Raw genomic sequence first — 26,230 nt, forward strand, 5'->3', positions numbered from 1 at the left:
TTGTTATTTGGATGTGAGCCCTTTTTCACACTCTTGGTGAAAATTGATCCTTGGAGAAAGTTGTTCAAAATAATTGTTAGGAAAACTTACCAAAGAAACTTGTATTATTCATATATGAATGCAATCTGGAAAGCATATTTGATTTGTGAACTTGAACTAGAAATTTGGTAGTAGATAAAAAGTAACTTCCTTTCAGAGTTTTGTAGCTTGACTTTAGGATTTCCATTATTTACCTCAGTTGCCCTTGTGTGTCAGTTTGCTGTCTGTGCCATTCATTTCTATTGATCTATTATGTGCTCAAGAAAAACATTGGTTTGCTCACAAGAATTCTTTTTCTTTCTTCCTGCCCAAGATGGCATCTCAGTGCACTGCAGAATTCCCATAAATAATATCAACAACATGGCCTCTGCATCAATATGTGTGATGGTTTCCACTGAAGTATCGTGTCTCACTGTTACTATGTTTTTAATATAACCTAATACAGCTGTTCTCAAACATTAAAATCACCTGAAGAGCTTGGTTAAACACAGATTGTTTGGCCCAACCCAACAATAATTTGGGATTGGAACTGAGATTTTCTATTTCTCACAGATTTCCAGGTGATACTGATGCTTCTGAACCAGAGATCAGGCTTTGAGAGCCATTGGCTGAATGCTGTTGCTATTTTTATATCTGGTTTCTTGGCTTCTTGTGACATTCTCTTGGTTTGCCTGCCTCCTGACTCTTTGCTGGTTCTTTCTCCTCTGTTTGTGTTTAAAATGAAGTTCTTCCAGGCTCAGTTCTGGGGCACAATATTTACGTGTTATTTTTTGGTGACCTCATCCAATTGATAGACTAGAATACCAACTAAATTGTGCTGCTGACTCTCCTAAGTTCTTATCTCCTGCCTGACTTCTTTTTGACTCCTGTTTCCACTTTTTTTCGTGATGTTTCTACCAGCTAATAGACATCTTAAACTCTGTATGACTAAAACAGAACTATGTTATTTTTTAAAACTCTTGCTTGTCTGATTGTTTCTTATCCTTCATTAAACTGTTGGCTAATTATATCTTTCTCTCCACCAATTCTGTCTCCAAACAATCAGCAGGTTCTTTTGACTTTGCCTATAAAACATATCCCAGACATGCCCATTTTTCTGCACTACCATCAATCTTGTCCTCACAGCTATTCTATCTTGCTTGAGCTGCTGTTTTAATTAGCCCTCCTACCTGGTCTCTCCATTTATACTCTAGCACCCCTCCAATCCATTCTTTACATAAGAGCTAGAATGGCCTGACCAGGTGGTGGTGCAATGGATAGAGCATCAGACTGGGATGCAGAGGGCCCAGATTCAAAACCCCGAGGTCACCGGCTTGAACGCAGGTTTGCTGTCTTGAACGTGGGATCACAGATATAATCCCATGGTGGCTGGCTTGAGTAAGGGGTCACTTGCTCTGCTGTAGACCCCTGGTCAAGGCACATATGAGAAAGCAATCAATGAACAACTGAGGTGGCACAGTGAAGAATTGATGCTTCTCATCTATTTCTCTTCTGCCTGTCTGTCCCTATCTGTCCCTCTCTCTGTCACACACACAAAAAGGCTAGAATGGCTCTGGCCAGTTGGCTCAGCAAAAGAGCGTCAGCCCAGTGTGTGGAAGTCCTGGGTTTGATTCCTGGCCAGGGCACACAGGAGAAGCGCCCATCTGCTTCTCCACTCTTCCCCCTTTCCTTTCTCATTGTCTCTCTCTTCTCTTCTGCAGCCAGGGCTCCATTGGAGCTAAGTTGGCCTGGGTGCTGAGAATGGCTCCATGGCCTCTGCCTCAGGTGCTAGATGGCTCTGGTTGCAATGGAGCAAAGGCCCAGATGAGCAGACTATTGCCCTCTAGTGGGCATGCCAGGTGGATCTCAAGTCGGGCGCATGCGGGAGTCTGTCTCTCTGCCTCCCCGCTTCTCACTTCAGAAAAATACCAAAAAAAAAAAGGCTAGAATTTTTTTTTTTTTCAGATTTTGTTTTTATTCATTTTAGAGAGGGGAAAGAGAGAGAAAAGAGGGGAGGAGCAGGAAGCATCAACTCCCATATATGCCTTGAGCAGTGCAAGCCTGGGGTTTTGAACTGGCAACCTCAACATTGCAGGTTGATGCTTTATCTGCTGTACCCCCACAGGTCAGGCTAGAATGATTTTTAAAATGTGAAATCCTGTCACATCTTTTCTCCTTCAATTCCTCTGATTGCACTTAGACTGAAATTCAGACTCCTTTTTATGGTGCAGAGAGCCATTGAGGATCTAGACTGCCTATCTCTCCAGCCTTATTTTGCTTCACTCTTCACCCACTACACACTGCCCACACTGAATGAACACTCTTTCTCTGGGTCATCACTGAAATGTCCTTTCTCTCAGTGAGCCCTTGTAGGACTGCACTGTTTAAAATTGGGGCAGGGGTTGCATATGTGTGTACACAAAAACACATACATTCTGCTTTTCTAAAAATTATACATTTTTCTTATATATCCTGTTTTTTCATTTGTCTCCCTTCATGAGAATATAAGTAGTAAATGCAAAGATTTTGATTTGTTTACTCCTATGTCTTGAGGATAGCACCCAGCCTATAGATGATGTTATGTTCAAATATGGTCAAATAGGGAATGAGGGTTTTTTCCTCCCCTTAGGACCTTTACATTACAGTAGTCTCTCACCATAGCGCGGTTCACTTTTCACGGTCTCACTGTATTGCAGATTTTTTGCTATGTCACGGGATTTTGCGGTATATAGATATAGATATTTTTATATATTTATTTTTTAATTATTTTTGTGGTAAAATAAGAAAAGTAAGTGTGTGGGATGCCTGACCAGGCGGTGGCGCAGTGGATAGAGCGTCGGACTGGGACATAGAGGACCTGGGTTCAAGACCCCGAGGTCGCCAGCTTGAGCACGGGCTCATCTGGTTTGAGCAAGACTCACCAGCTTGGACCCAAGGTCTCTGGCTCGAGCAAGGGGTTACTTGGTCTGTTGTAGCCCCCGGTCAAGGCACATATGAGAAAGCAATCAATGAACAACTAAGGAACCGCAAGGAAGAATTGATGTTTCTCATCTCTCTCACTTCCTGTCTGTCCCTATCTGTCCCTCTCTCTCTGTCTCTGCCACACAAAAAAGAAATAATAAGTATGGGAAAGGTTTATAAAAGTGTGGCAATGGTTTTTAAAGCCTTAATATATATATAAATAATAAAATGGAATATATGGTTGCTACTTCATGGATTTTTGCCTATGAGGGGGCAGGGTTCTGGAATTTAAACTGCAGGATAGATGAGGGACCACTTGTAATTCTTTCCACTTCTTTAGTTGGTCCCTTGTGTCATTCAAATATTAAGTTAGTAACCTCAGATGGCCTTCCCATACTATCTTGCTTGAAGTTTCCACTAATCTTTGTTATATTACCCTGTTTTTTTCTACATGGTATTTTTTTACAATGTTATTTTTTTATTGATTGATTGATTGATTTTTAGGGAGAGAAGAAAGGAGACAGACAGAGAGGCAGAAACATCAATCTGTTCTGTTTGTGCCCTGACCAAGGATTGAACCCACAACCTTTGTAGATCAAGACAATGCTCTAACCAACCAAGCTATCAGGCCAGGGCCTGTTATTTTTTTATTCAGATCTTTTTGTCTATTGACTGTCTTCTTCCCCTTTCCCTTTAATTGAAAGTATGTTCCGTGTAGATCAGGGATATTGTGTTATTTACTACTATATTTCTGATATCCCAAAGACATTCAAGAAATACTGGTTTAAGGAATAACAAATGGGGTTTATTGTTCTCTCGGCATAAACCTCACATTCACCTCTTGAAAGCAGGAGGCCTTACCCCTTTCTCCCTGCTTGCTGATTAGGCCTTCCCCTTAGGCTTTCTTGATCAGCTGAGCTCTACATTTAACCCCCTGTATTTGAGATGTCTTCCATCTGATAGAGGTTCCAAAACTCTGCCCAACAACAGCCTCCTTCTTGCAGTCAGAAGATTCTTGAATTTTCTTGTTACCTTGCTTTTCTCTTGGCACAAGTCTTTCTGTATCATTTCCATGTTCTGTTGGGGCTTCAGAGAACCTGAGTAGGGCCTCCACCTTCTATCTTCCTTGCCATTTACTCATTTGTTGCTTCCCATGTTGGCAAAGAATATTCTCTGAGGTTGCCCCCTCCAGGGGATCTCATTGAGAAGTAGGAGATAAATTCTTTCTACCCTCAATCCCTAAACCCGTCCCAGAAGGGGAAGGGGAGGTTGTTTAGCCACTATCATATGCTTTCACCTTTGGCTAGTGTTTAAAAAAGTATGTAAGTAGTGCTGCTTTGTCTGTAATTTCTTCTCTCTCTTTCTCTTTCATCCCATAAAGTCAGGGACCAGGGGTTTTTTTATGTATTTTTTTTCATCCTTAATATTTACACATTTATGCCATTTGAAAAAAAATGTCATTTTTTGATACTGCAATATGGTGATTTATAAGAACTATATAGTTGGTCTTTCAGATGACCAAAATATATGTTTTTAATATATTTGGTCTTCATCTAGGGTTCCCAGTTCACAGCTCCTCAAAATCTCAGAATTTTATGACTGAGGAGAGCAATAAGTATGTCTTTTGTTTGTGTTTATTTTTGTTGATGTGGTTACTTTTGGACCACACCTGAAAATGGGACCTGTGGGATCTGATGCTGTCTGTCTCAGGTACATAGTGTCAGAATTGAGTTGAATTGTAGGACACCTAACTGGTATCTAAGAATTGCCCCATGATGTGGGGAAACTTCCCCTCCACATATTGGAATTGGTGGCCCGAATCATTCAATACACAGAAATTTAAATTCTTTAAATATTGATTCTATACATCTAACCTCACTCCTTTGAATTCACAGCAATTATTTTTTCTATCATGTAATTTGCTTTACATGCACAACCTAGGTGGACATCTTGGACTTTTTTTTAATCATTTTTAGATCTGTTGATTTATTATACTTGTAAAATAGCTTTATGGTGCTAACTTGAGTTAATGCTTTTAAGATCATGGGCTCTCACTTTACATGAATATGCCTGTTTTGTATTTTAGAGTATTCCAAAAAATTGGTTTCTTAAGCAAAAGGGAGAAAATTTATCATGTCCTATTTGCCCACATTTTGTTCCTATGTTTTTAAGTTGAAAGCTCAGCAGCCATCATCTCAGCACTAGGTGGCACTTGTGCATCACAATTAGTAATACATACTGTACTTAACACGGTTTTTGTGACAACTGCATAATCCACAAATATGTTTGGAATCCCTCTGTGGACATTCCTGAGAATAGGAAAATGAAACGAGAATACTATTAAGTACCATTTGTTTTGATGTATTTGTAAATACATGCTTGAAGACTAGAGTAAATTACTTCATAATTATTATTTCATAGTAATACAGAATGGTAAGGAGAGTCTCCATCCATACATTCTTAACCTAATGTGTAAAGTATTTTTCCCCCGCCGAGGAAGAAGAAAGGGCATAGCCACGAAGTGTGGAATAATAAAGGCTTTATTTAGTACAGCGCATCCTACCTGACGATGTTCTCTGGCCCTGGGGACAGAGGCCAGGGAAGTCGCATGGGGTGACCCGTGTGGGGAATATTTAAAGGGTCTCTAGGGTGGAGGCGAATTGATATGACGTGGTGAAATCTCGCTGGCTGGCAGACAGTCGCTCTTTTCCAAAGGGCTCCTGGGAAGTTTCTTTTGGCGTGCATGGGTGTGGGCGGTTCTAGCCAAGTTCCCAGGTCTGGTGTCTCACGTGACCTTCCCCCATTGCTGTCCACCTTACATTCCGATCTTTTGTGTTAATTAGGGGCACCACTTATTCATCTGACTACTTTCTGCTGATTAGAGGCGTGTGGGGAAGGGAGATCAGAAGGTGGTGGCTTTGAGAGGAATCGTGAGGGACATTTGTTTGACCGTGACTTGAGAAACTTCGCGGATGCAGTCCTGTAAGGATTTAAAAAAGAGGAGTAATAAGGGGATCTGCAGGGTCCAGCCTTTTGGTGAGCTGGAGATGGGTAGGGCCCAGTGGTTCTGACTGTCAGCAGTCCTGTATGGGGGCAAGCTTGAGGCAAAACTGCATGTCAGGAGTGGCATAAGAAGGGGAAAGGAAGGGGTCCCATCCACTCCCATAACCGAGACCTGTGAGGGAACTAGAGGTCCAGAGTGTGATGGCAAAACAGAGAAGGCAGCTCCTGTGTCCACAAGAAATGAGATGGACTTACCCATTCCTGCAGCATTACTCTGGGGTTTGGTGAGGGTGATGGGGGTCTCCGAGTCCAGGCCGTGTCAGTCGTCCATGATGTCTAGGAGTTCAAGCGGTAGGCCTGTCTGGCTGGCTTGGCCTCTCATCTGAGTGGCTTGTCCTCCACGTAGAGACGCTGAGAATGAGCCTGCTGCCAAAAGGGGGCAATCGCTCCGCCACTGACCAGACTGTTTGCCGTCAGGGCAGGGCTCAGTGGGCAACTGTGGGCAGGAGCCCTGCTGGGACCAGTGACCCTCCTTGCCACACTTAAGGCAAGCTCCTGGTGAGGATCTTCTTTGCAGCCTGGACTTAGGTTGAGCACCTTCTGTGCCTTGCCCCTATTGCTCTGCCGGCCTTAGGGCTTCCACAAGAGCCTGGGTTTGGAGTGTTACCTTCTGTTGCATGCGGGCCCGGCAATCAGCCTTGGCCTGTTGCTCTTGACTATTAAAAACCTTAAATGCCGTGTTCATCAGGTCTCAGATAGGAGTTTGGGGGCCCTCTTCCGCCTTTTTAAGTTTCCTCCGAATGTCCGGGGCCAATTGGGAAATAAAATGAGTAGCTAATACAGTGGCCCCGGCACTGGAAAGAGGGTCTAAACGAGTATGGAGGACCATAGTGTCAGTGAGGCGATTTAAGAAGAGAGCCAGATTTTCCTCAGGTCCTTGAGTAATTTCCCTTAATTTGTCATAGTTAACTACCTTTTGTGCTGCATCCTGCATGCCAGCTACAAGACATTCAATCATTTGGTCTCGTCGTCTCCTACCTGTTTGTTCCGTCTGGTAATTCCAGTTGGGGTCCGTATCAGGGACCACCTCTGGGCCCACCAGCATTTGAGGGTTTGAGGCGTGGACCTTATCTGCATGAGCTCGCGCCGCTGTCTGGATTCGGTCCCATTCATCGGGGGTAAAGGTAGAAGACATAATAATATAGAGATCATGCCAAGTGAGGTCATATGCCTGAGTGATATATTGGAATTCCTTGGTGAAATCTCACTGGCTGGTAGAGGGTCGCTCCTTTCCAAAGGACTCCTGGGAAGTTTCTTTTGGCGTGCATGGGTGTGGGCGGTTCTAGCCAAGTTCCCGGATCTGGTGTCTCACATGACCTTCCCCCATTGCTGTCCACCTTACATAATGTTTTCATAAAATTAAAGTTTGTGTTTGGACCTGTTTGCTATTCTTCATGGTTAATTGTGAGAGAAATGAGTAGTGCATCTCGTTACACTGGTTCATAACCAACTCCAAGCACTTACTATTCTTTTGTAGTGTTAAAGAAAAAGTCTGGTTTTGACTTAGGAACCCTGTAAATATTAACTGAGGAAAACGTAAGCATCTCCCTTTTATTGTTGAGAAAACAGAAGCTCAAAGACATTGACTTGACTAGTATCATAACTAAGAGATAGACAGAACCAATGTTCAACTCAAGTCTATTGGGTTCTAGAGCCCAGACATACTTTTTCTGTACTTCTAATGGTGACAGGTTTAGCCAGCACTCATTTATGTTAAAGCAACTGGATGACAATTGCAAATGACTAGTGTTGGTTTCTTTGTCTTATGAGAGGTGGGGTGTAGAGCAAGAACCTAAAGAACAGGAGGAGCCTGAGCACCCTGGGCTAGAGAGGGGAAAGGACAACACATTGCCGAGTTGTGCATCCATCACCATAATTCAGTTTTCAAACCTTTTATCACTTTGGTGTAGGTCTCCTCCCTATTTACAGTTAATCCCAGTTTTCACTCAGTCCCAGGGAAACTACTAATTTACTTTGTATATCTATGGATTTGCCTTCTCTGGACATTCCATATAAATGGAATTGTACAATCTGTGGTCTTGTATTTGGCTTCTTTCACTTAGCATAGTATTTTGGAGATTCCTTCATGTTGTAGCATGAATAAGCAGTTTCTTTTTCTTGACAAAGCATTCTATTTAATACATAATGCCACATTTCATCTATCTTTCACAGTGGCCAGCCTTTTGTCTATATTTTTATCCTTTCCCTTTTACTGTTCGCCACTACTGAATTATTTAAAGCTACTTTTAATTTCATAAATATGATAGCTTAAAACATGAATTATATGTTTCTGCTTTTTATTTTTCCAAACCATTTTTTCTCTATCTTCTCATTCATCATGCCTTTTTAAATTTATTTCCTGTTTCCAAAAGTCTTGTTTGTTTGCTGTTTTGGTTCACTTGAGAATGAAGACATGTCTAGACCATAAACGTTCAAAGAAACAAATACATTTCATTTATCCTCACTTTAATAAAAGTTCTTTCAGATTGGCTCTAGTGTTACATGTTGGGCTGGACTTATTTGTCTCCGATTCTCATTGTTTGTTTGTTTGTTTAATTTTTCCTTTCTTTCTTGTTTAACTTAGGTTGTTGGAAGAGGAGCCTTTGGAGTAGTTTGTAAAGCTAAGTGGAGAGCAAAAGATGTTGCTATTAAACAAATAGAAAGTGAATCTGAGAGAAAAGCTTTTATTGTAGAGGTAAGTTGAGATGTCATTTCTGTTGTGTAGTTTTTCACCCCAAAATTTTAAGTATAAAAAAATTGTCTCTCATTTGTCATTTCTCTGTATATTTGAATATCAGTAATTTGAACTAAAGGTAATGTCATATGAACATTTTTTTCAGTCATAGTCTTAATTCTGATTAAAAATTAGGGAGAAGGGGGGATTAAAAAATTTTTAAGGGGGACTTAATTAAATGAATTTATGCCTGAATTGAAATATAATCTTATCCATGTAATTCAGCTCTATTTTCACGGTACACAATTTAAATTTTAAAATAAAAAAGCAATGCTATTCTCTCCCATTATCTAAAATTAAGAAGGGAAATTTTATGCATTCATTTTGACTAGATATTTTTAGAAATTCAAATGAAGTTATTTTAAGGGGAAATTATTTCAAATTTGCTTTTTCTCATATAGCATGAAAATTTACAACTCTGTTCTCTTACAGATTTATTGATGAAGGGAATTTAACAATCATGAGAGTGTTGTATTATCAGACTTACTCTGTTAATTTTTGCTGTTTTGTATATTAGATCACAGCATTTGTTTAATCAGAAGTTTTATCACTTTTTAGCCTCATTGGACAATGGATAAGTAGTCTTTATAACCCTCTGAATTTATATGTGATTTTATTTAACGATAATTTTAAACGATACTGCATGGTATTTTTAAATGTATAATACTGAGAAATGAGAACTTGGTTGTGATATGCTGAAGTGGATTTTGTAATTAATTGAATGAGTTGAGAAATACTGATGAATGGTTTGATGTTATCATAAAGAAAATTATTCTCTATTGGTGTGCTCTGGAAGTCTGGCCTCAGTGTTGCCTTATTCATCATTTTTGTCTATAGTTTAGATAAGGTAGTTGATTGTATACTGTTGTATTGGCAGTTTCACAAAACTTAAGTAAAAACGTTAATTGTTAAATGCTAGGAAATAAGAGTGAAAAATATTATAGTAGTTTGGAGAAAAAAATTATTTTTTTGAGAAAAAGTATTTTAATCAAGGTTATACATACATGTAACTTAAATTGATAAATGGTTTTCCACATATTCTTTCTAAAAAAATTTAAAGACTCCTGTATCTCCTGACATCAAGTTTTCTGCTTCTCAAAGGCAGCTACTTTGAGCTCATTTCTTAATTTTGTTTGGCGTTCCCCGGTCCAGAGACTCCTTATTTTACCTTCTCTACAGTGTCCACTTCTAATCTTTGGGATGATCAAGAGCCAGTCACTGACCTACTCGAAGTCACACGGAGGGAAGGGATCTTTGAGTTTAACTTTAAACCAGTCTCTACACTCTTACTAGCTTACTTGCATAGGTACCAGCACTTCCCGCCTTTTCGGGGTTTTGGGAGCTAAAGCTGGTTGCTCTCACTTCTTCTCATTCCCCTAGGTCTGCTCTGTCAGTTATCGCTAGTCATTTGCTTCCCAACATCCGAAACTCACATTTTCTTCATCCTTCTGAGCTTAAGCCTTGAAAGAAATACCTTTACTGTTTAGTGGGATTTAGGGAAGGAACAGGAATAAATGCTTAAATAATCTGCTATCTGAAGCTCAGTGCTAAATCTTAACAAGATGAAATATAATAAGTATATATTTATATATAATAAATGAATGTGTACAATAAATAGTGATAATTCTTCCATTACAACCAAAAATTCACAGATATTGGCTGTAGAAAAATACAACATTTTAGTTGCATATAGTGAAAAGGTTTACCTTAGTGGACTTCATATGAGCCAGCAGTATAATGTAGGTAATAGAGAAGGAAGGGAAGAAAAGAGGGGGAAAGGCAGAAAAGAGAGAAGGAAGAGGAGAAAGACAGCAAGGAGCTATTTGAAGGGACACATTAATAGGAGTCTGAAATGTAAAGCAAGAGAAATGAGTTCAGCCAAACAGCGCACTGACCTCAGTATGAACCATTGGGTCAGGGAAGATTAAAACTGGAAGTAGAGAGAGCACCTAGGAGAAGGCTGTAGTAATTACTGCAGTGGTTCAAGTTGGAATTATTTAAGGCAATGGTATTGGAATGGAGAGGAAGGAATTTATTCAAGAGATGTGAGATGGATTGTAAGGAAGAGGATACAAATACGCAGAAAGAGTACAGATTTTAATTCAGACCGAAGTTGAGACCCTGGCTCTGCCACTTCCTAGCTATTGGGTATTTAGCAGCTCACTTTACCCTTTCTTAGCCTTATCTTAAAGGTCCCTCCCTCATCTTTAAAAAAGAAATGATAATACCTACCTTGCAGAGCTGTGAGAATTATACAGTCTCTATTAAGTGCTTACCCGGGCCTGCATAGAGTAGGTAGATTATTCAGCCTGAGCTGTGATGATGAAGACGACCATGAGATGGCTTCTCTGGCTTTGATAACAGCCCGGTGCCATCTCTGGGAGGGTGTCCTAACATTCTTGGCAAAGTTGATTTCTTCTTATTTATGTCTTGTTTATAATTCCTGTTATGGCACTTTACACATTGCTTTATTTGTTTTAAATAATTGCCAACTAAATAAACTGTGAGATCTTTAGGGCAGGGATTTTATGCCATTCTGGGCAGACACTTATGACCACAGTGCTTTCTGCATATAAATAGTGATTGTTGTACTTGATCTTAGCCAAAAGGCCAAGAAACAGTAAATAGTGATTATTGAATGATTAATGTTTGTTACCACCCTAAGATTTTTAATGACGCTGTGAAATCAGTTCCTCAAAAGTTATCACATTTTAAAAGAAACCTTAATTTGTTACAGCTTCGGCAGTTATCCCGTGTAAACCATCCTAATATTGTAAAGCTATATGGGGCCTGCTTGAATCCGGTAAGTTGATCACTTTTTCATTGTTAGCTGTGTAAGGAATGAGTGGCAGATAGGTGCAAGTATGTAGTTTAGGTTTTTTTGTTTTTTGTTTTTGTTTTTTTTTTTTTGTATTTTTCTGAAGCTGGAAACAGGAGAGACAGTCAGACTCCCGCATGCGCCCGACCGGGATCTACCCAGCACGCCCACCAGGGGCGAAGCTCTGCCCCTCCGGGGCGTCGCTCTACTGCGACCAGAGCCACTCTAGCGCCTGGGGCAGAGGCCAAGAAGCCATCCCTAGCGCCCGGGCCATCCTTGCTCCAATGGAGCCTTGGCTGCGGGAGGGGAAGAGAGAGAGAGGAAGGAGGGGGGGGTGGAGAAGCAGATGGGCGCTTCTCCTATGTGCCCTGGCCGGGAATCGAACCCGGGTCCCCCGCACGCCAGGCCGATGCTCTACCACTGAGCCAACCGGCCAGGGCCTGTAGTTTAGGTATTTTGATGATATATTATTTCTGGGACATAATTATACTTTATAGATTTGGTTGTAGTCTGTTAGCAACACTGTATATTGAAGGAATTGTTTAAGGTGTTCTTATCAATAACCTAATTTCCATATGAGGCTTAGGATAATCTGTGATGGCACCTATTCATTAGCAATGGAGAAAGTCCCCAAAGCTCTTGTGTTGTGTTTTTACATACTTCTCTACTCTTAGACACTGGGTGCCTAGACTGACAATGTTTTAGATCTTAGACAACTTTTCTTCCCCTAGTGTCCTGTAGGTAGGGGCCAAAAGAATGTTTTTTAGTGCACTTTTAAAGTCATAAGTTGAACTAAATTATCTTTCTAGTCCCCTAAGATGCTGTAGCTCTTGTGGTTAATTATTCTGGCCTATGCTTCCTTTAGGTGTGTCTTGTGATGGAATATGCTGAAGGGGGTTCTTTATATAATGGTGAGTGTCGTTAGACCTAAAACAATTGAAAAGCTTTTAAAGTAAACTATAAGTTACTTAATGTTGTTCACAATTTATCTTCAGAGTCTCAAAGAAGATAACTTTAAAAAAGAAATCGGTGTTGACCTGGTTTTAAGCGTTCCACTCAGTATAACACCTTCTACACACCTTTGTGCCCCCACCTGCCAAGTCTCCTCCACTCCCTTTCCCTCCCGTTGCCCCCTCCCCTAACCCCACTCCCTCTTCCCTTTAGCTATTGCTAGCTTCCCTGTTGTCTGTATATATAGTGTGTTACAGATATATGATTTTGGCTAATTCCTTCATGTTCTTTGATCCCCCTTCTCTCTGACAGCTGTCCATCTGTTCCCAGTGACCCTGTCTCTGTTTCTCTTTTATTGAATGGGACACTCAAAACTATGTCAACACAACATATTAATAAATAAATATATCTGCAGAAAAACAAAAACAGAGAGAGAGACCCACTTTAGACCAAAATAAATACATAGTGAAAGTAAAGGAATGGAAAAAGGATGTATTTCATACAAATGGAAATGGAGCAGATGACATCAGCAGCATAGCAGTATGAAAGGTGTTCCAGCTCTCACCCCTTGAAATTACAAGTTGCACAGCTATAATTAAACAAAGGATACCCTGCCCAGCACACAAGCAAGTCTGATAGATCTTTGTATTAAAACATCAGAGAGTGCGTGGCTGAGTGAAGAGGGGAGGAGGGAAAGAGAAAGGACAGAGACAGGTGCCATAGACACAGTCCCTCCGCCCCCAAAAAAATCTGGTAAAGATTAAAAATAAAAAGATAAGACCTACAATATTAGTATGTAAAATTTAGAAATCTAAGTATATCAATCTTATAAATTGATGGTACTTTTCATAATGTTAAAAGCATTTAAGTCAAGTAAAATTTGCTTTTTAAATAGATTTCAAAATATTATTTTATTTTAGCTTTTTTCTTTTTGCCTCTCTTAGCGTTGAGCCTCCCCGTTTTAGAACTCTTTAACCATACTTCCATTTCATTCTGCTTTCTTTGAAAAAATAAAATTGGGGAAACTCAATTCACAGAACATTTTAATTATAACAATGAAAGAAAACTGTTATTAACTAGTGACCTTTATAGAACAGAGCTCTGTCACTCTAGGCACCAACCATATATGTGAATGTATTGTCTTTTGTTGCACCATATATATAAAATGTTGCATTTTGTTTTTTAAATTAACATTTTATATAAAGTTTTACTTATATTTACTGCCCATATATTCATCATTCTTAATGTGCATCTAATGCTCCATTGTTTTATTTGGTTGAACCATTTCTAGTCTTTAGCTATTATAGAAAGTATAATTGTAAACATTTTAATACATTTTGTTTCCTTCTGTACTGCTACTCTGTCTTTCATAGTAGTGTGCATCACATTGCTTTTATATAATTGTGAGATCCTGCATCTGTCAATATGGAAAAGTGTGGTAGTGTATATTAATTTTACTTAAATGTATGTATAACATTCAGTGGAAGTGCTATATTAGGTACTTATTCCTTTGAAATGATTAGATAGTTCCATTTTTTTATTTAGAAAATAACTAAAAGCAGGACTGGTAGGAGCATGTGTAAAAATACCCAGTCAGTGCTTGCATTCATCTTGTGTCTTTTATTATATACAATAAAGTTCTTTTTAGTTTGTGCCTTTCTTTTGCAGTGCTGCATGGTGCTGAACCGTTGCCGTATTACACTGCTGCCCATGCCATGAGTTGGTGTTTACAGTGTTCCCAAGGAGTGGCTTATCTTCACAGCATGCAGCCCAAAGCTCTAATTCACAGGGACCTGAAGCCACCAAAGTAAGTCTCTCTCTCTCTCTCTCTCTCTCTCTCTCTTTCTCTCTCTCTTTTTCTTAAACCCCTCCCTCCCCCTTCCTTACCTTCTTCCCTGTCTTCCTCCATCTCCTCCCCACGTCTCACTCCCCACTTCACACTTGCCACTCCCCAATTCAAGCTATGGGGTGCACAAAAGCTTCTCTTTTCTCTTTCCTGGCATAAGCGTGTTTATGTTCACTCACCATCAGAACATCAGAAAGAGAAAGAGAGGGAAGCATTAATTTTTGTTCCCCTTAGTTGTGCATTCATTGATTGCTTCCTGTATGTGCCCTGACCGGGGACTGAACCCACAGCCTTGGCATTTTGGGATGACGCGCTAACCAACAGAACTAACCAGCCAAGGCTCATACTTTTTTTTTTAACTTAACTTCTGAGTCTTATCTTAGCTGTCTATCTTGGCTAGTGAAGAAGAAATCACTTAGCCTTTTTTTCTTTTTTATGAGTCCTTTCCCCCTATATCAACAGAGTTGAATTATCAAAGCAAAAACATGGAAATGTAGCTGTTTTCCAGCAACAAATTGACTGATTCAAAGGATACAGGCAAGCATCAGGCAAAGACAAAGTATCCTTTTCTTGGAGGAACCCGAAACCATTAGATGCAGCTCTCTAAAGTGTCCCTTTCCTACTGTAGTATAGAGCATGTTTTAGCTTTGGAATAACCAACTAGTTATTCAACAACATGCGTGAAGATATCTCACAAAAGGAAGGCATTTCAGTTTTCTGACATCTTTATATTTCATAATTACACAGCCTAAATGACTACCTTCATTGCCTAGCTAACCATATCCCAGAATTCCATAAATTTTAGGATTTCAATTTTATTTAACCAACCTATTTAAAGAAACCAGGTATGTCCTACTAAAATCATTTGTAGATAAGGACTCTTTTTTTGTTAATAAATACCATTAACATATTTATAAGAGCTCTAACCCAGGTCATTTGTTCCCATCGGGCATCCTATGGTTCAGGGGTCCCCAAACTTCTTACACAGGGGGCCAGTTCACTGTCCCTCAGACCATTGGAGGGCCGGACTATAAAAAAAACTATGAACAAATCCCTATGCACACTGCACATATCTTATTTTAAAATAAAATAAAAAACGGGAACAAATACAATATTTAAAATAAAGAACAAGTAAATTTAAATCAACAAACTGACCAGTATTTCAATGGGAACTATGCTCCTCTCACTGACCACCAATGAAAGAGGTGCCCCTTCCGGAAGTGCGGTGGGGGCCGGATAAATGGCCTCAGGGGGCCGCATGTGGCCCACGGGCCGTAGTTTGGGGACCCCTGCTATGGTTGGACGTGTAGTATTGCAGATTGTTTTTGGATACCCCAGTGTACAATTTGGGCTTTATATATAATTAGAATTGATTTTTTTAAATGTATTGGGGAAATGAAAGTTCTTTGGAATGGCTGTGCTTTCATATACAATTATAAATATAGTTATAAACACACATACTGTACCTTGTCACTGGAAAACTGTGGGTTCTGTGGTCAGTGAGAGTTCCTAAAAATGTCATCTGATGATTTGGTTAAGTGTTTTATACAGTATCAGCTTGTGCTTGTGCTCCTGTTTTATGTATCTATTGCTAGTTCATTTACATGTACTTCAGAAATTAAAATGTGTTTGAGGTTCTAACTCTGTGAAAGTAAGCCTACAAAGATAATTTAGATTCTTATTTCAGTGAGTCTTGAATGTAATGCTCAGAGCTGGTGAACTATTAACATCTCATGAATAAAGTGCTCATTGTAACTGAATAATATAAAAGTCATTCAGAAAAATTATTGTGATGTCTTGATTGTACCAGGATAAAACATGGAAACCAGTTACATAGGTCATCTCTTTGGTCAAGGACTGAAAGAGCTTGAATGAGAACAGTGAAATGAAAAAAGATTGTGTTGAGGTGCATAAAGGGGTAAATTGTATTTAACATTCTTTCTACTTAAATTTAGAAGTATTTGTGACATTTTGGAGATGTGAGTAGTTTATCTTGCTTATCTTATGTTGGACTAAAAGAAAAACAGATTTTCTAAATAATCCCTCCAGTTAGAATTTTAGTATGAAATTATATACAAAGATTTTGTAAAATTTATAATTCTAATAAATCCCCAGATACTGCTGTTGAATATTATTACAGTGTGATGACCCATTTTTATTTCTATTTGTCATCAAAAGAAAAACCTAAGGAAGAGAATGCTACTTGGTGATTGTACTTGGGTTATGTCGTTCCTAGGAAAGTCAGAATCTTCATTTCAGAAAATTTTTCGGAAATTTTTCATGAGGTCATTTTAACCATAAGAGAGTTATACTCCTTCTACACACATTTCCTAAACATAAAAATTGTTTTGGTATTGAACATTTTTAAAAGTATCTTCAAAATAAATTGGACATTTAAAATAAAGAGCATTCTTCTATATTGGTTTATGTTATTTTCTTTTAATTAATTTTTTAAAAAATACATGTTTATAAGTAAATACAAATTCAAATAGTATAGAAAAATACGAAGTAAGTCTTTTCTACCTTCCAGTTTACACTCCTCAGAAATAGTGCTTCAATTTTATTGCTTTAAACATATATGGGCTATACTATACATAATGTTGCTTTTTTTGCTTACATGGACATCTTTTCATATCAGTATATTACAGATATTTACCTCTTTATTTTTGATGGATAAATAATATTTCTTAGTAACTTTTAAGTAAAAGGAGTACTTAGAAACTATTCTTAGCTTTATTTTAGACTTGGAAAAATTGATTCATAGAGTTGTTTTTAGAAAACACAGTGCTACTAATCATTTGACCTTTGGAGATTAATGCCCTAATTCAGGGGTCTCCAAACTTTTTACACAGGGGGCCAGTTCACTGTCCCTCAGACCATTGGAGGGCTGCCAAATACAGTGGTCCTCTCACTGACCACCAATGAAAGAGGTGCCCCTTCCAGAAGTGCAGTGGGGGCTGGATAAATGGCCTCAGGGGGCCGCATTGCGGCCTGCGGGCCGTAGTTTGGGGACGCCTGCCCTAATTGGTGCTTCCCAAACTTTCCCACCTACCCACTACAGTTATTATATTGCTCAGTAGGTCTGAGAATATTGACAGAGCCTAGAAAAAACCTTCAGTAAAGTTACTTATGAATTGGCATTCAACTTCATATAGTAGCAATTTGTTTTAAATTCATTGTTAGGATGTTAAAAGTACTTAGAACTGAGTAAAGTGATGGTCCAGGGAGATGTGCTAACTTAAACCTGGAGCTAACTAACCTGTAAGCTCCCTACCACCTATCCCAGCATACACTGCTACACTGGCGAGGTTTCGTACCCAGGTTTGAGAAGCACGTGAGGTTTAAGCCATGGTATGTATCCATTTTAACTCTGACACCCTGTGTGTGTTCAGAGGGATGTACAGAAATGAGGCTTGGGTTCTTACACTCACATGCTATGAATGTTCACACTCAAGCAATATTGCCAACCAGGTAAACTGAAAAGTCATCCTACAGTGAACACTTCATATTACAGCAAATATCCTTTACATACATAGGTGATCTTACAAGAAAATAAGGGACATTATCAGGGCAAAACAGAGAGAACTGAACCCTGAGTTTGGGAAGCATGCGTGGAAGCCAACGGCTTTGCTGTAGACCCCACTGTTTGTAGAATGTAGGGCCCAGGTTTTAATGGCTTCTGTGTAGCTGGCACAGGTCCTTTGTTCTGCAGGAGGTGAAAGCAGAACTGACACCTCTACATGAATTTAGCATTCCTGGCAAGCACGACATAAAGAAAAGTAAGCTGGAAAAAAATCAGTTTTCTGAGTAAACTTCTCTTTCACCATGCTATTGTGAATTTGAATTTGCCCTATTTACACAAACAAGAAAACCCTAATAAGACAGGTTAAAAGTGCTTAAAGTAATATGATTTCAATTGAGGCCTTTAGGATTATTCCAGATTAAGATTGATGAAATATGAAGCCTCAGTAAAAATTACCACACCCACAGGATGCAAGTTACCATGAGTGAAAGCAGAATTAAACCCTTAATTTTTTTCTTTTTTTTTAAGAGAGAAAGGAACATTGATCTGGCCAGAGTGCCCACAAATATTAAGACTCAAAATAATTTGGAATTACCAGATATGGAGTATAAGATATAAAAGAAGGAGTTAAAATGTACAAGGAATGAAACTTATCAAAAATGGCCAAAAGAACTAAATAAAACATTTAGAAATAATTGAAATGTTTAGCAATCATGAAATAGGTGACAAGAGAGTCCAGAAAGTAACACAGACAAATTGATGAGAAAAAAATGATAGATTAAGGAACGTGATGAAAAGGAAAGGACTAGCAGCGGATAATTAGAATTCTGGTAGAAGAAAATAGGATAAAGAGAGACTTCCAAAAGGGGTTGACCAGGAATTTTCTGGATAAAAGATAAGAATTCTAAGCGGGATAAATGAAAAGAAATCTACCTTGTGACATACCATAACGAAGCTACAGAACAAAAAGGAAGATTTTAAAATCAGCTAAACAGAAAAGAGATTACCTACAAAGACTAGACAATTAGACTGATGTATACTTTCCAACACCACAAAAGCTACAGGACTGAGAACAAAACGGCACAGAGCTGAGAAAAAGGAGTTACGTACCTAGAGTTGCATATGTGCCCCAAGTTATTTTTAAGGATGAGGGGTGCAAATTAAAGGTGTTTTGAAATAACGTGAAAATTCATTATAAACAGGCCTTCATTAGAGGTATTTTGGAAAGGAAGAAAGTGATTGTATAAGGCAAATACAAGATTCAAGAGGGAATGGTGAAACAAAATCAGTCAACATACATAAGAATGCACTTTGGCTATAGAACACTGTAAGAGGAGATGATTAGGGGAGATTCAAAAAAGAATTATTTCTATTGGTTTACAGAGTAAGCTACATGCCCGTAAGCCTTTTAGGTAATGATAGAGTCTTACATTTTTAAATATGTCATTAACTTCTTAATAATCTTATAAAAATTATCTTTTACTTTCATGGTTCTTTTTACACTTTCAAAATGCTTGAAATATATCTTATTGCTTATAAGAATAGCAAGTTACATTGGGATATCAAAAACCGAAGTCTATGAGTATTGATTTCTTACTTAAAGGAATCTTAATACCTGGGTATATTAGTTGTTTCGACACTAACTACTGTAGGCAATATGAGGCTTAACATACTCATGTGAAATGCAAAACAGGTGTTTAGATTAGGTAGCTGACCCTCTGTATAGTAATTTAAAGACTTGGTTAGGCTCCCTTCATCTTGTACTTCTGCCATCCTCCAGGACTTTGGGAACCAGCAGGTAAAGAGAATGGAAATCATGTATGTGAGGTTTTTTAGCCAGACCTACAAGTGACAGTGCCCCTTCTACTCACATGCCAGTGGCCACATCTCAGTGTTAGCCACACCTACCTGCAAGAGATGGTGGGAAATGTATTACATGATCCTGAAGAAGGGATGAGTTTGGTGAGCAGTGGGCCAGTCCCAGTCATATCTACTTTTTGATTTTCCAAGATCTTTTCTCCTCTTACCATAGGTAGAACCATTCACTGCCCCTTTGCCAGTTAAACATCCCAAAGATGTCACCATCCAGCTCTCAGTCCAGGATCTCTGGATGATAAGCAGTCCTCTCCAACCATTCTGGATATGTCTCCTTGCAGTCTTAAAATAAATGAATTAAAAAGACAAGTTCTCTCTCATCCTGCACACCTCCTCCTCCGTCTCCAAAGCGCGCGCACATGCGCGCGCGCACACACACAAACACAAACTGATATAAGAGGGACAGGACAGTCAGTAAAAGTCCCCATGGGAAAAACGATGAATGGAGGCATACTGGTTTGTATGGAGATTACTGGTTTGTAGGGATGAAGTCCTTCATTGTCTGATCCCTGTGCCCTGGGTTATCTTGATCAGACCCTGATTCTTCCCTGGAAGAGCAGTTCCCTTATCCATTGCTCACTGCGCATGACACCCTTTTGTAGACTTCTCCCTATCCATTCTCCATAGCCATGTCAGAAGTTGGTGGTGTAGTATATACTCCCCTCACAAGCTGTACAGCTTTCATAGCCTCTCCCTGCTTATGTAGATCAGGGGTCCTAAGGGTTGCTGAAGTACGCAGTCAAAGGCTTTTTTATTCCAGGCTGTGGCCTTGGCAATGAAATTTCCTTAAAAGTAGGCTTGTGATTCCCCTGATTCTAGTTAGTTTCATGTGACCCCTACCAGAATTCTTTCAGACACAAACTTGAACTTGGTTAATTTGATTCCTGGCCTCAGTGTTTTTTCTCAACTGAATGAAGACACCTAGAGGTCACCCAAGTCTTGGTAGGAAGTATTTTGCATTAATTTGTTCGCTGCAGTGCTGAGTCTTAACAGACCTGTATCAGTGTTATTGCTTTCTGTTTGGAGTATAGAAGCAGTCAGCTTTTCCAGTCTGTTAAAGCCACGCATTCTCACAGGAGACACATTTTACAAACGTTTTTCCATATTATTGCATGGGTCTCTTTTCTTTCCAGCCTCCAATTTCAGTTTTCTTGCTGCCTACTGCTAAGCTAATGCCAAATATAGTACATTTCTGTTGTAGCAGCACCCACTTTGCTGCCATTTTCTTACATTGGCTAGAGTGACACTGTTATAATAGAAAAGACCTGAAATTTCTTGGCCTAACAAAATGCAAGGTTTTTTATTGGTTTGTTTTGTTTTATTTTTTTCTATTCAAATATTTTTGTTTAGTGGGCAGTTTTTTACATGGTGGGTCAGGATCCCAGGCTCCTTTTGTCTTATAATTCAGAACCCTTTGCATTCAGTGGCATATGGGGGAAGGAACAGGAGAATACATGTGGGCAATTGTTAGGGGCCAGGCTTGGAAATGAAGTACCTCATTTCACCCACATCCCATTGGCTAGAATGGTCATGTGACATCCAACTACTTAGAAGCCTGGGAAATGTAATTGTGTGCCCAAGAGGAAGATGAAATGGGGCCAGTGAGCAGCTAACCAGCCTCACTTTTGTTCACCATAAAGTTAATAAGAACAAATCGGGTTATTTTAATTTTTTTTTTTTTTGTATTTTTCTGAAGCTGGAAACGGGGAAAGACAGTCAGACAGACTCCCGCATGCGCCCGACCGGGATCCACCCGGCATGCCCACCAGGGGCTACGCTCTGCCCACCAGGGGGCGATGCTCTGCCCCTCCGGGGCATCGCTCTGCCGTGACCAGAGCCACTCTAGCGCCTGGGGCAGAGGCCAAGGAGCTATCCCCAGCACCCGGGCCATCTTTGCTCCAATGGAGCCTTGGCTGCGGGAGGGGAAGAGAGAGACAGAGAGGAAGGAGGGGAGGGGGTGGAGAAGCAAATGGGCGCTTCTCCTATGTGCCCTGGCCGGAATCGAACCCGGGTCCCCCGCACGCCAGGCCGACGCTCTACCGCTGAGCCAACCGGCCAGGGCCAAGAACAAATCAGGTTAGCAAAAACTTTTAGACTGATCCAGAGTATAAAATACTTACAGTCTATAATGTGTTATGTATTAATGTGTATAGAACTGAAACAGAACTTTGATGAAATAATATCTTACTAGTTGTAATGCACTTTGATATTTTGGATTCTGCTTTATTTTTTTAAATGCTATCATAGTCTACTGAATTACTTATCTATGCCAGATCCATCGTCTAGATTTTTATAATTTTTATTTTATGACTAGACTTTTGCCTGCAGCTTGAAAAACTCTGAAATAGGCAGACTAAGTATAGGGGCAAGTGATTTACAAAAAGGTACTGGATTGGTGTTTATCCACATCAGGACACCATAATGTTGACCTACTTAAAGTTTATTAAACCTCATATTTTATTTTGGCCCAGAGAGAACTAAAGTCAGGAAAAATTCTGGAGATAGAGATAGAGACATCAAAATGTGGGTCTAGCAGTCTTTCTAAGAGAAGTAGGTTAAGGTCAATTAATTTTTTCTGATATTCCTCTGAACTACTAAGCTGGTATACTGACCAGGTAATATTTCACAGAAGTTGAGTGGTGACATTTTCCCCTATACACCTGATCAGCAAACTGTGGCTCGCGAGCCACATGCGGCTCTTTGGCCCCTTGAGTGTGGCTCTTCCACAAAATACCACATGCTGGCGCTACCTCGATAAGGAATGTACCTACCTATATAGTTTAAGTTTAAAAAATTTGGCTCTCAAAAGGAATTTCAATCATTGTACTATTGATATTTGGCTCTGTTGACTAATGAGTTTGCCAACCACTGATAACCCGTTCTATTTCCATAAATGTTTCTTTTTTTATTGTAGAATCAAATATTAGTCTTATGACCTTTGTTGTTCTTTTTAATAGCTTGCTGCTGGTTGCAGGGGGGACAGTTTTAAAAATCTGTGATTTTGGTACAGCCTGTGATATTCAGACACACATGACCAATAACAAAGGGAGTGCTGCTTGGATGGCACCTGAAGTTTTTGAAGGTAAAATGATAAGCATGTTGTGATTGGTAATGTCTTATTACTTCATGTAAATCCAATATGTGTTTATGACCTTGCTCTGGTTTTATTTCTACATGGTACATAATTATAAAGTATATATTAAAATCTAAGGAGGTATTAAATAAATATAGCCTAAGATCTTAAATCTCACAGAAAGACTTAAGTTGTCTGGTGCCTTTTATGCAAATTTAGGCTATGTACAGCTGATCCTCATTCTCAGATTCCGTAATTGCAAAATTGCCTATTAGTAACCCTAAAATCAGTATTCGTGGTACATTCATGGTAGTTTGCAGGCACGCATAGAGCGGAGGAAATTTCTGAGTTGCCCTGCACACGTTCTCAGTCAAGGTTGAATAAAGCAGTGCTCTGCCTTGTTTTAGCTTTATACTGTGATATTTTTGTCATCTTCTTAGTGCCAGTTTTTTGTTTTGATATTTTTTGTGCTTTTGGTTGTTGATTTCACTTTAAAATGGCCTCTAAGAGCAGTATTGAAATATTTTCTAGTGTTCTTAAGTATAAGAAGGCTATAATGTGCCTTACAGAGAAAATACATGTACTAGCTAATCTTCATTCAGCCGTGAGTTATTGTGCTGTTGGTGATGAGTGCAATATTAATGAATCAACAACACTATATATTAACTAAGGTGTCTTAAACAGAAACAAACATGTTATATATTGGTCACTTGACAAAATGTGATAAAGAGTCTCACAGGAAATTAACCCTATACTTCCTTGAGGAGCAAATGATTCAGTCTATTAATTCAGTGTTCATAGCAACTTTATAGAACATAATTACCAGGGATAATGGGAATTAACCGTGCTTTTGTATTGGTTTCCTAGCAATTCAGTGAGGATGCTTTAGGAATAATACAAGTAATTGGGAAAAAATACGGTACTAAGTGTGACAAATAAAGGATACGCTTTTGTTTCCTTTCTTTTACATCTCTGTGCTCACTTAAGTTCTGAAAGAATGATGCATAAATTTTATCCTAGGTTTCTGTATAAAAACGTCAAGTTATCTGTTAAATGAGAAAAGTTGAACTGAAGTTGTGTGATTTGTATATTAGGACACAAGAATGCCCATAAAGTTCGATATGTTCAGTAATCAGATTCTGATTAAGGCTTATTCTTTTCTTCTTTTTTTTAAAATGAATTTGAAGTCTTTTGTTTGTTTTTAGCCACCAACCTACCCTCCCCCATACCCCGAGAAAGAAATTTGCTATGCAACTGGTCACTTGAGTGTAACCATTTTGCCATAAATTTCTATTTAAAAGTTAGTGGACAAATAAGTGTTAAATTATACAAAATTAAGTAATGCTTCCTCATAATAATGTTTTCAAGTTCATGTTCAGAATGGTATTGTTTTAACATTATTTATTTACTTAATATACCTTTCTGTGAGTTAAAATAACATAGCATTTCTATAGTATGGAGCATGAAAGGAATTGTTTATACACTAGAACCCAGAAATAAAAGTTATTGATAATTGTTAATTGTTTAGAGCAACAAAACTCAAACTATTAGTCCATGCAAATTTTATTTCTGAAAGATATCATCACCTATAGCCCAAATTAGACTGTACTGTCATTGTAATGCTTACAGTGCACTGCTAAGTGCATGTATACTGTTATTAATAATAATTGTTCATTCTTACAGTGGGTTATTTGAGGTTTGGGGTGTTTGGGGGTTTGTTGGTTTTTTGGCTATTTATTATAACGATTCACTCACCAATATATAGATCTTATAAATTTTGTTGTGTAATCTGCTTACTATAAATTTGTTATGCATAATTTTCACTGTTTACAATTTATTTTTATGTATTCAGATTAAGAGTTTTATCTTACCATATATTGGAAAAATAAACACTAAATTAGACATTTCTTCTGCTTCAATAGTCGGGTATTTTTCACCAAGAGAAGGGGTGAAGAAATTTTAAGATTAAAAATTATAGAAAGGAATGTACAAGTGTTCCATTCTCTGCTCCAGAGAAAGTATATCTTAGGCCTGTGCTTCTTGATGTAAAAGTTGATAATGACTAATTCTTTTTGGAATTAAATTTATCGGGGTGCCACTGGTCAGTAGGCCACTGGTTTCAAGTGGACACCTCTATGGTACATGATCTGTATGTTGCATTGTGTTCACCACACAGTCAGATCATCTTCTGTCAGCATATATTTGGCCCCTTTTACCCTTTACTACCCCCACCTCCTTCTCTCTGATAGCCACCATACTGTTGAATGACTAACTTTCTAAAGTAGATTTTCTAGTTAATTACTAATAAAGACTTCATTCACTAGAAAGTGTATTTGTTACAAAGACTTAAGGAACTTCAGTAAGAGTAATTTCTCAGCTATCCATGTGGCCCCCTCTTGTTTTTGTACATGATGCACATTCTTAAATTTTTAATAGTTGTTTCTATAAAGCCATGTGGGAAAAAATCTTAAAATTACACTACATTTTTTTCTAGGTAGCAATTACAGTGAAAAATGTGACGTCTTCAGCTGGGGTATTATCCTTTGGGAAGTGATAACACGTCGGAAACCTTTTGATGAGATTGGTGGCCCAGCTTTTCGTATCATGTGGGCTGTTCATAACGGTTTGTGAACAGACATTTTTCTTTAATTATTGGCATATTTTTAATACAGAACAGTGTTTCTCGCCCAAAGAAGACCATTTAGCTTTAACATTAAAAGGAACAACTCTGTTACCAGAACACTTTCCCGCCATCAGTTTCCCACCCTCCTCACAACCCTCAAATCAAGCAGGGCAGGGCTGAGAGTGGCCCTGGCCTTTGCAGGAGGCCGAGGGGTTCTGCTGGCTGTGCTGGTTTGGGGAAGGCTGTAAGTAGACGGCAGGAGCCAACTACTTAGACTGGCTCTCACCAGTGCCTGAAGGAGCATTGGGCTGAGCTCTGCCGAGGAAATAAATTTTAAAATTAAATGAACAGATGAATGAATGAATAAATGAATGAATGAATGAAATCTTCCACATGGTTAAGATAATTGGGGATCTATAGCCTTTACTCCTGAGGAAGCACAAGGATCTCTCTGAGGAGAGAAAGCAAAGAATAATAAGAGTTGTTACTTAAACCATTTAGAAAGACAAAACACAAAGTGCTTTATGTATTTTTTCATTATGTCTTCTCATTCATCCTTGTGAGGTGAATACTATTACTGCCTCATTTTACAGTTTTACAAATTAGGAAACTGAAACCAAGAGAGGTTAAGTAACTTGCCCAAGATCACAAGATTAGTAACTGATATTGCTGGGATTCAGCCCACATCTTTCTGACTCCAGTACTCACATTTTTAAGTTATATTGACTTAGGGATCCAATGTCCT

At 38.8% G+C, this 26,230-nt stretch overlaps 1 protein-coding gene across 2 annotated transcripts in view; it reads left to right on the forward strand.

Moving 5' to 3' along the window:
• The window catches only part of MAP3K7 (mitogen-activated protein kinase kinase kinase 7), a 70,774-nt gene that overhangs the window by 7,217 nt on the left and 37,327 nt on the right, over positions 1–26,230 (forward strand). For both annotated transcript variants that reach the window (XM_066358865.1, XM_066358866.1), the window contains exons 2-7: positions 8,627–8,737; positions 11,514–11,579; positions 12,460–12,505; positions 14,214–14,352; positions 22,747–22,871; positions 25,357–25,485. In XM_066358865.1, the coding sequence (XP_066214962.1) occupies positions 8,627–8,737; positions 11,514–11,579; positions 12,460–12,505; positions 14,214–14,352; positions 22,747–22,871; positions 25,357–25,485 (616 nt within the window). The remainder of the gene's footprint in view (positions 1–8,626; positions 8,738–11,513; positions 11,580–12,459; positions 12,506–14,213; positions 14,353–22,746; positions 22,872–25,356; positions 25,486–26,230) is intronic.

The sequence above is a fragment of the Saccopteryx leptura genome, chromosome 1 (assembly GCF_036850995.1).
Source record: "Saccopteryx leptura isolate mSacLep1 chromosome 1, mSacLep1_pri_phased_curated, whole genome shotgun sequence".
NCBI lineage: Eukaryota > Metazoa > Chordata > Mammalia > Chiroptera > Emballonuridae > Saccopteryx > Saccopteryx leptura.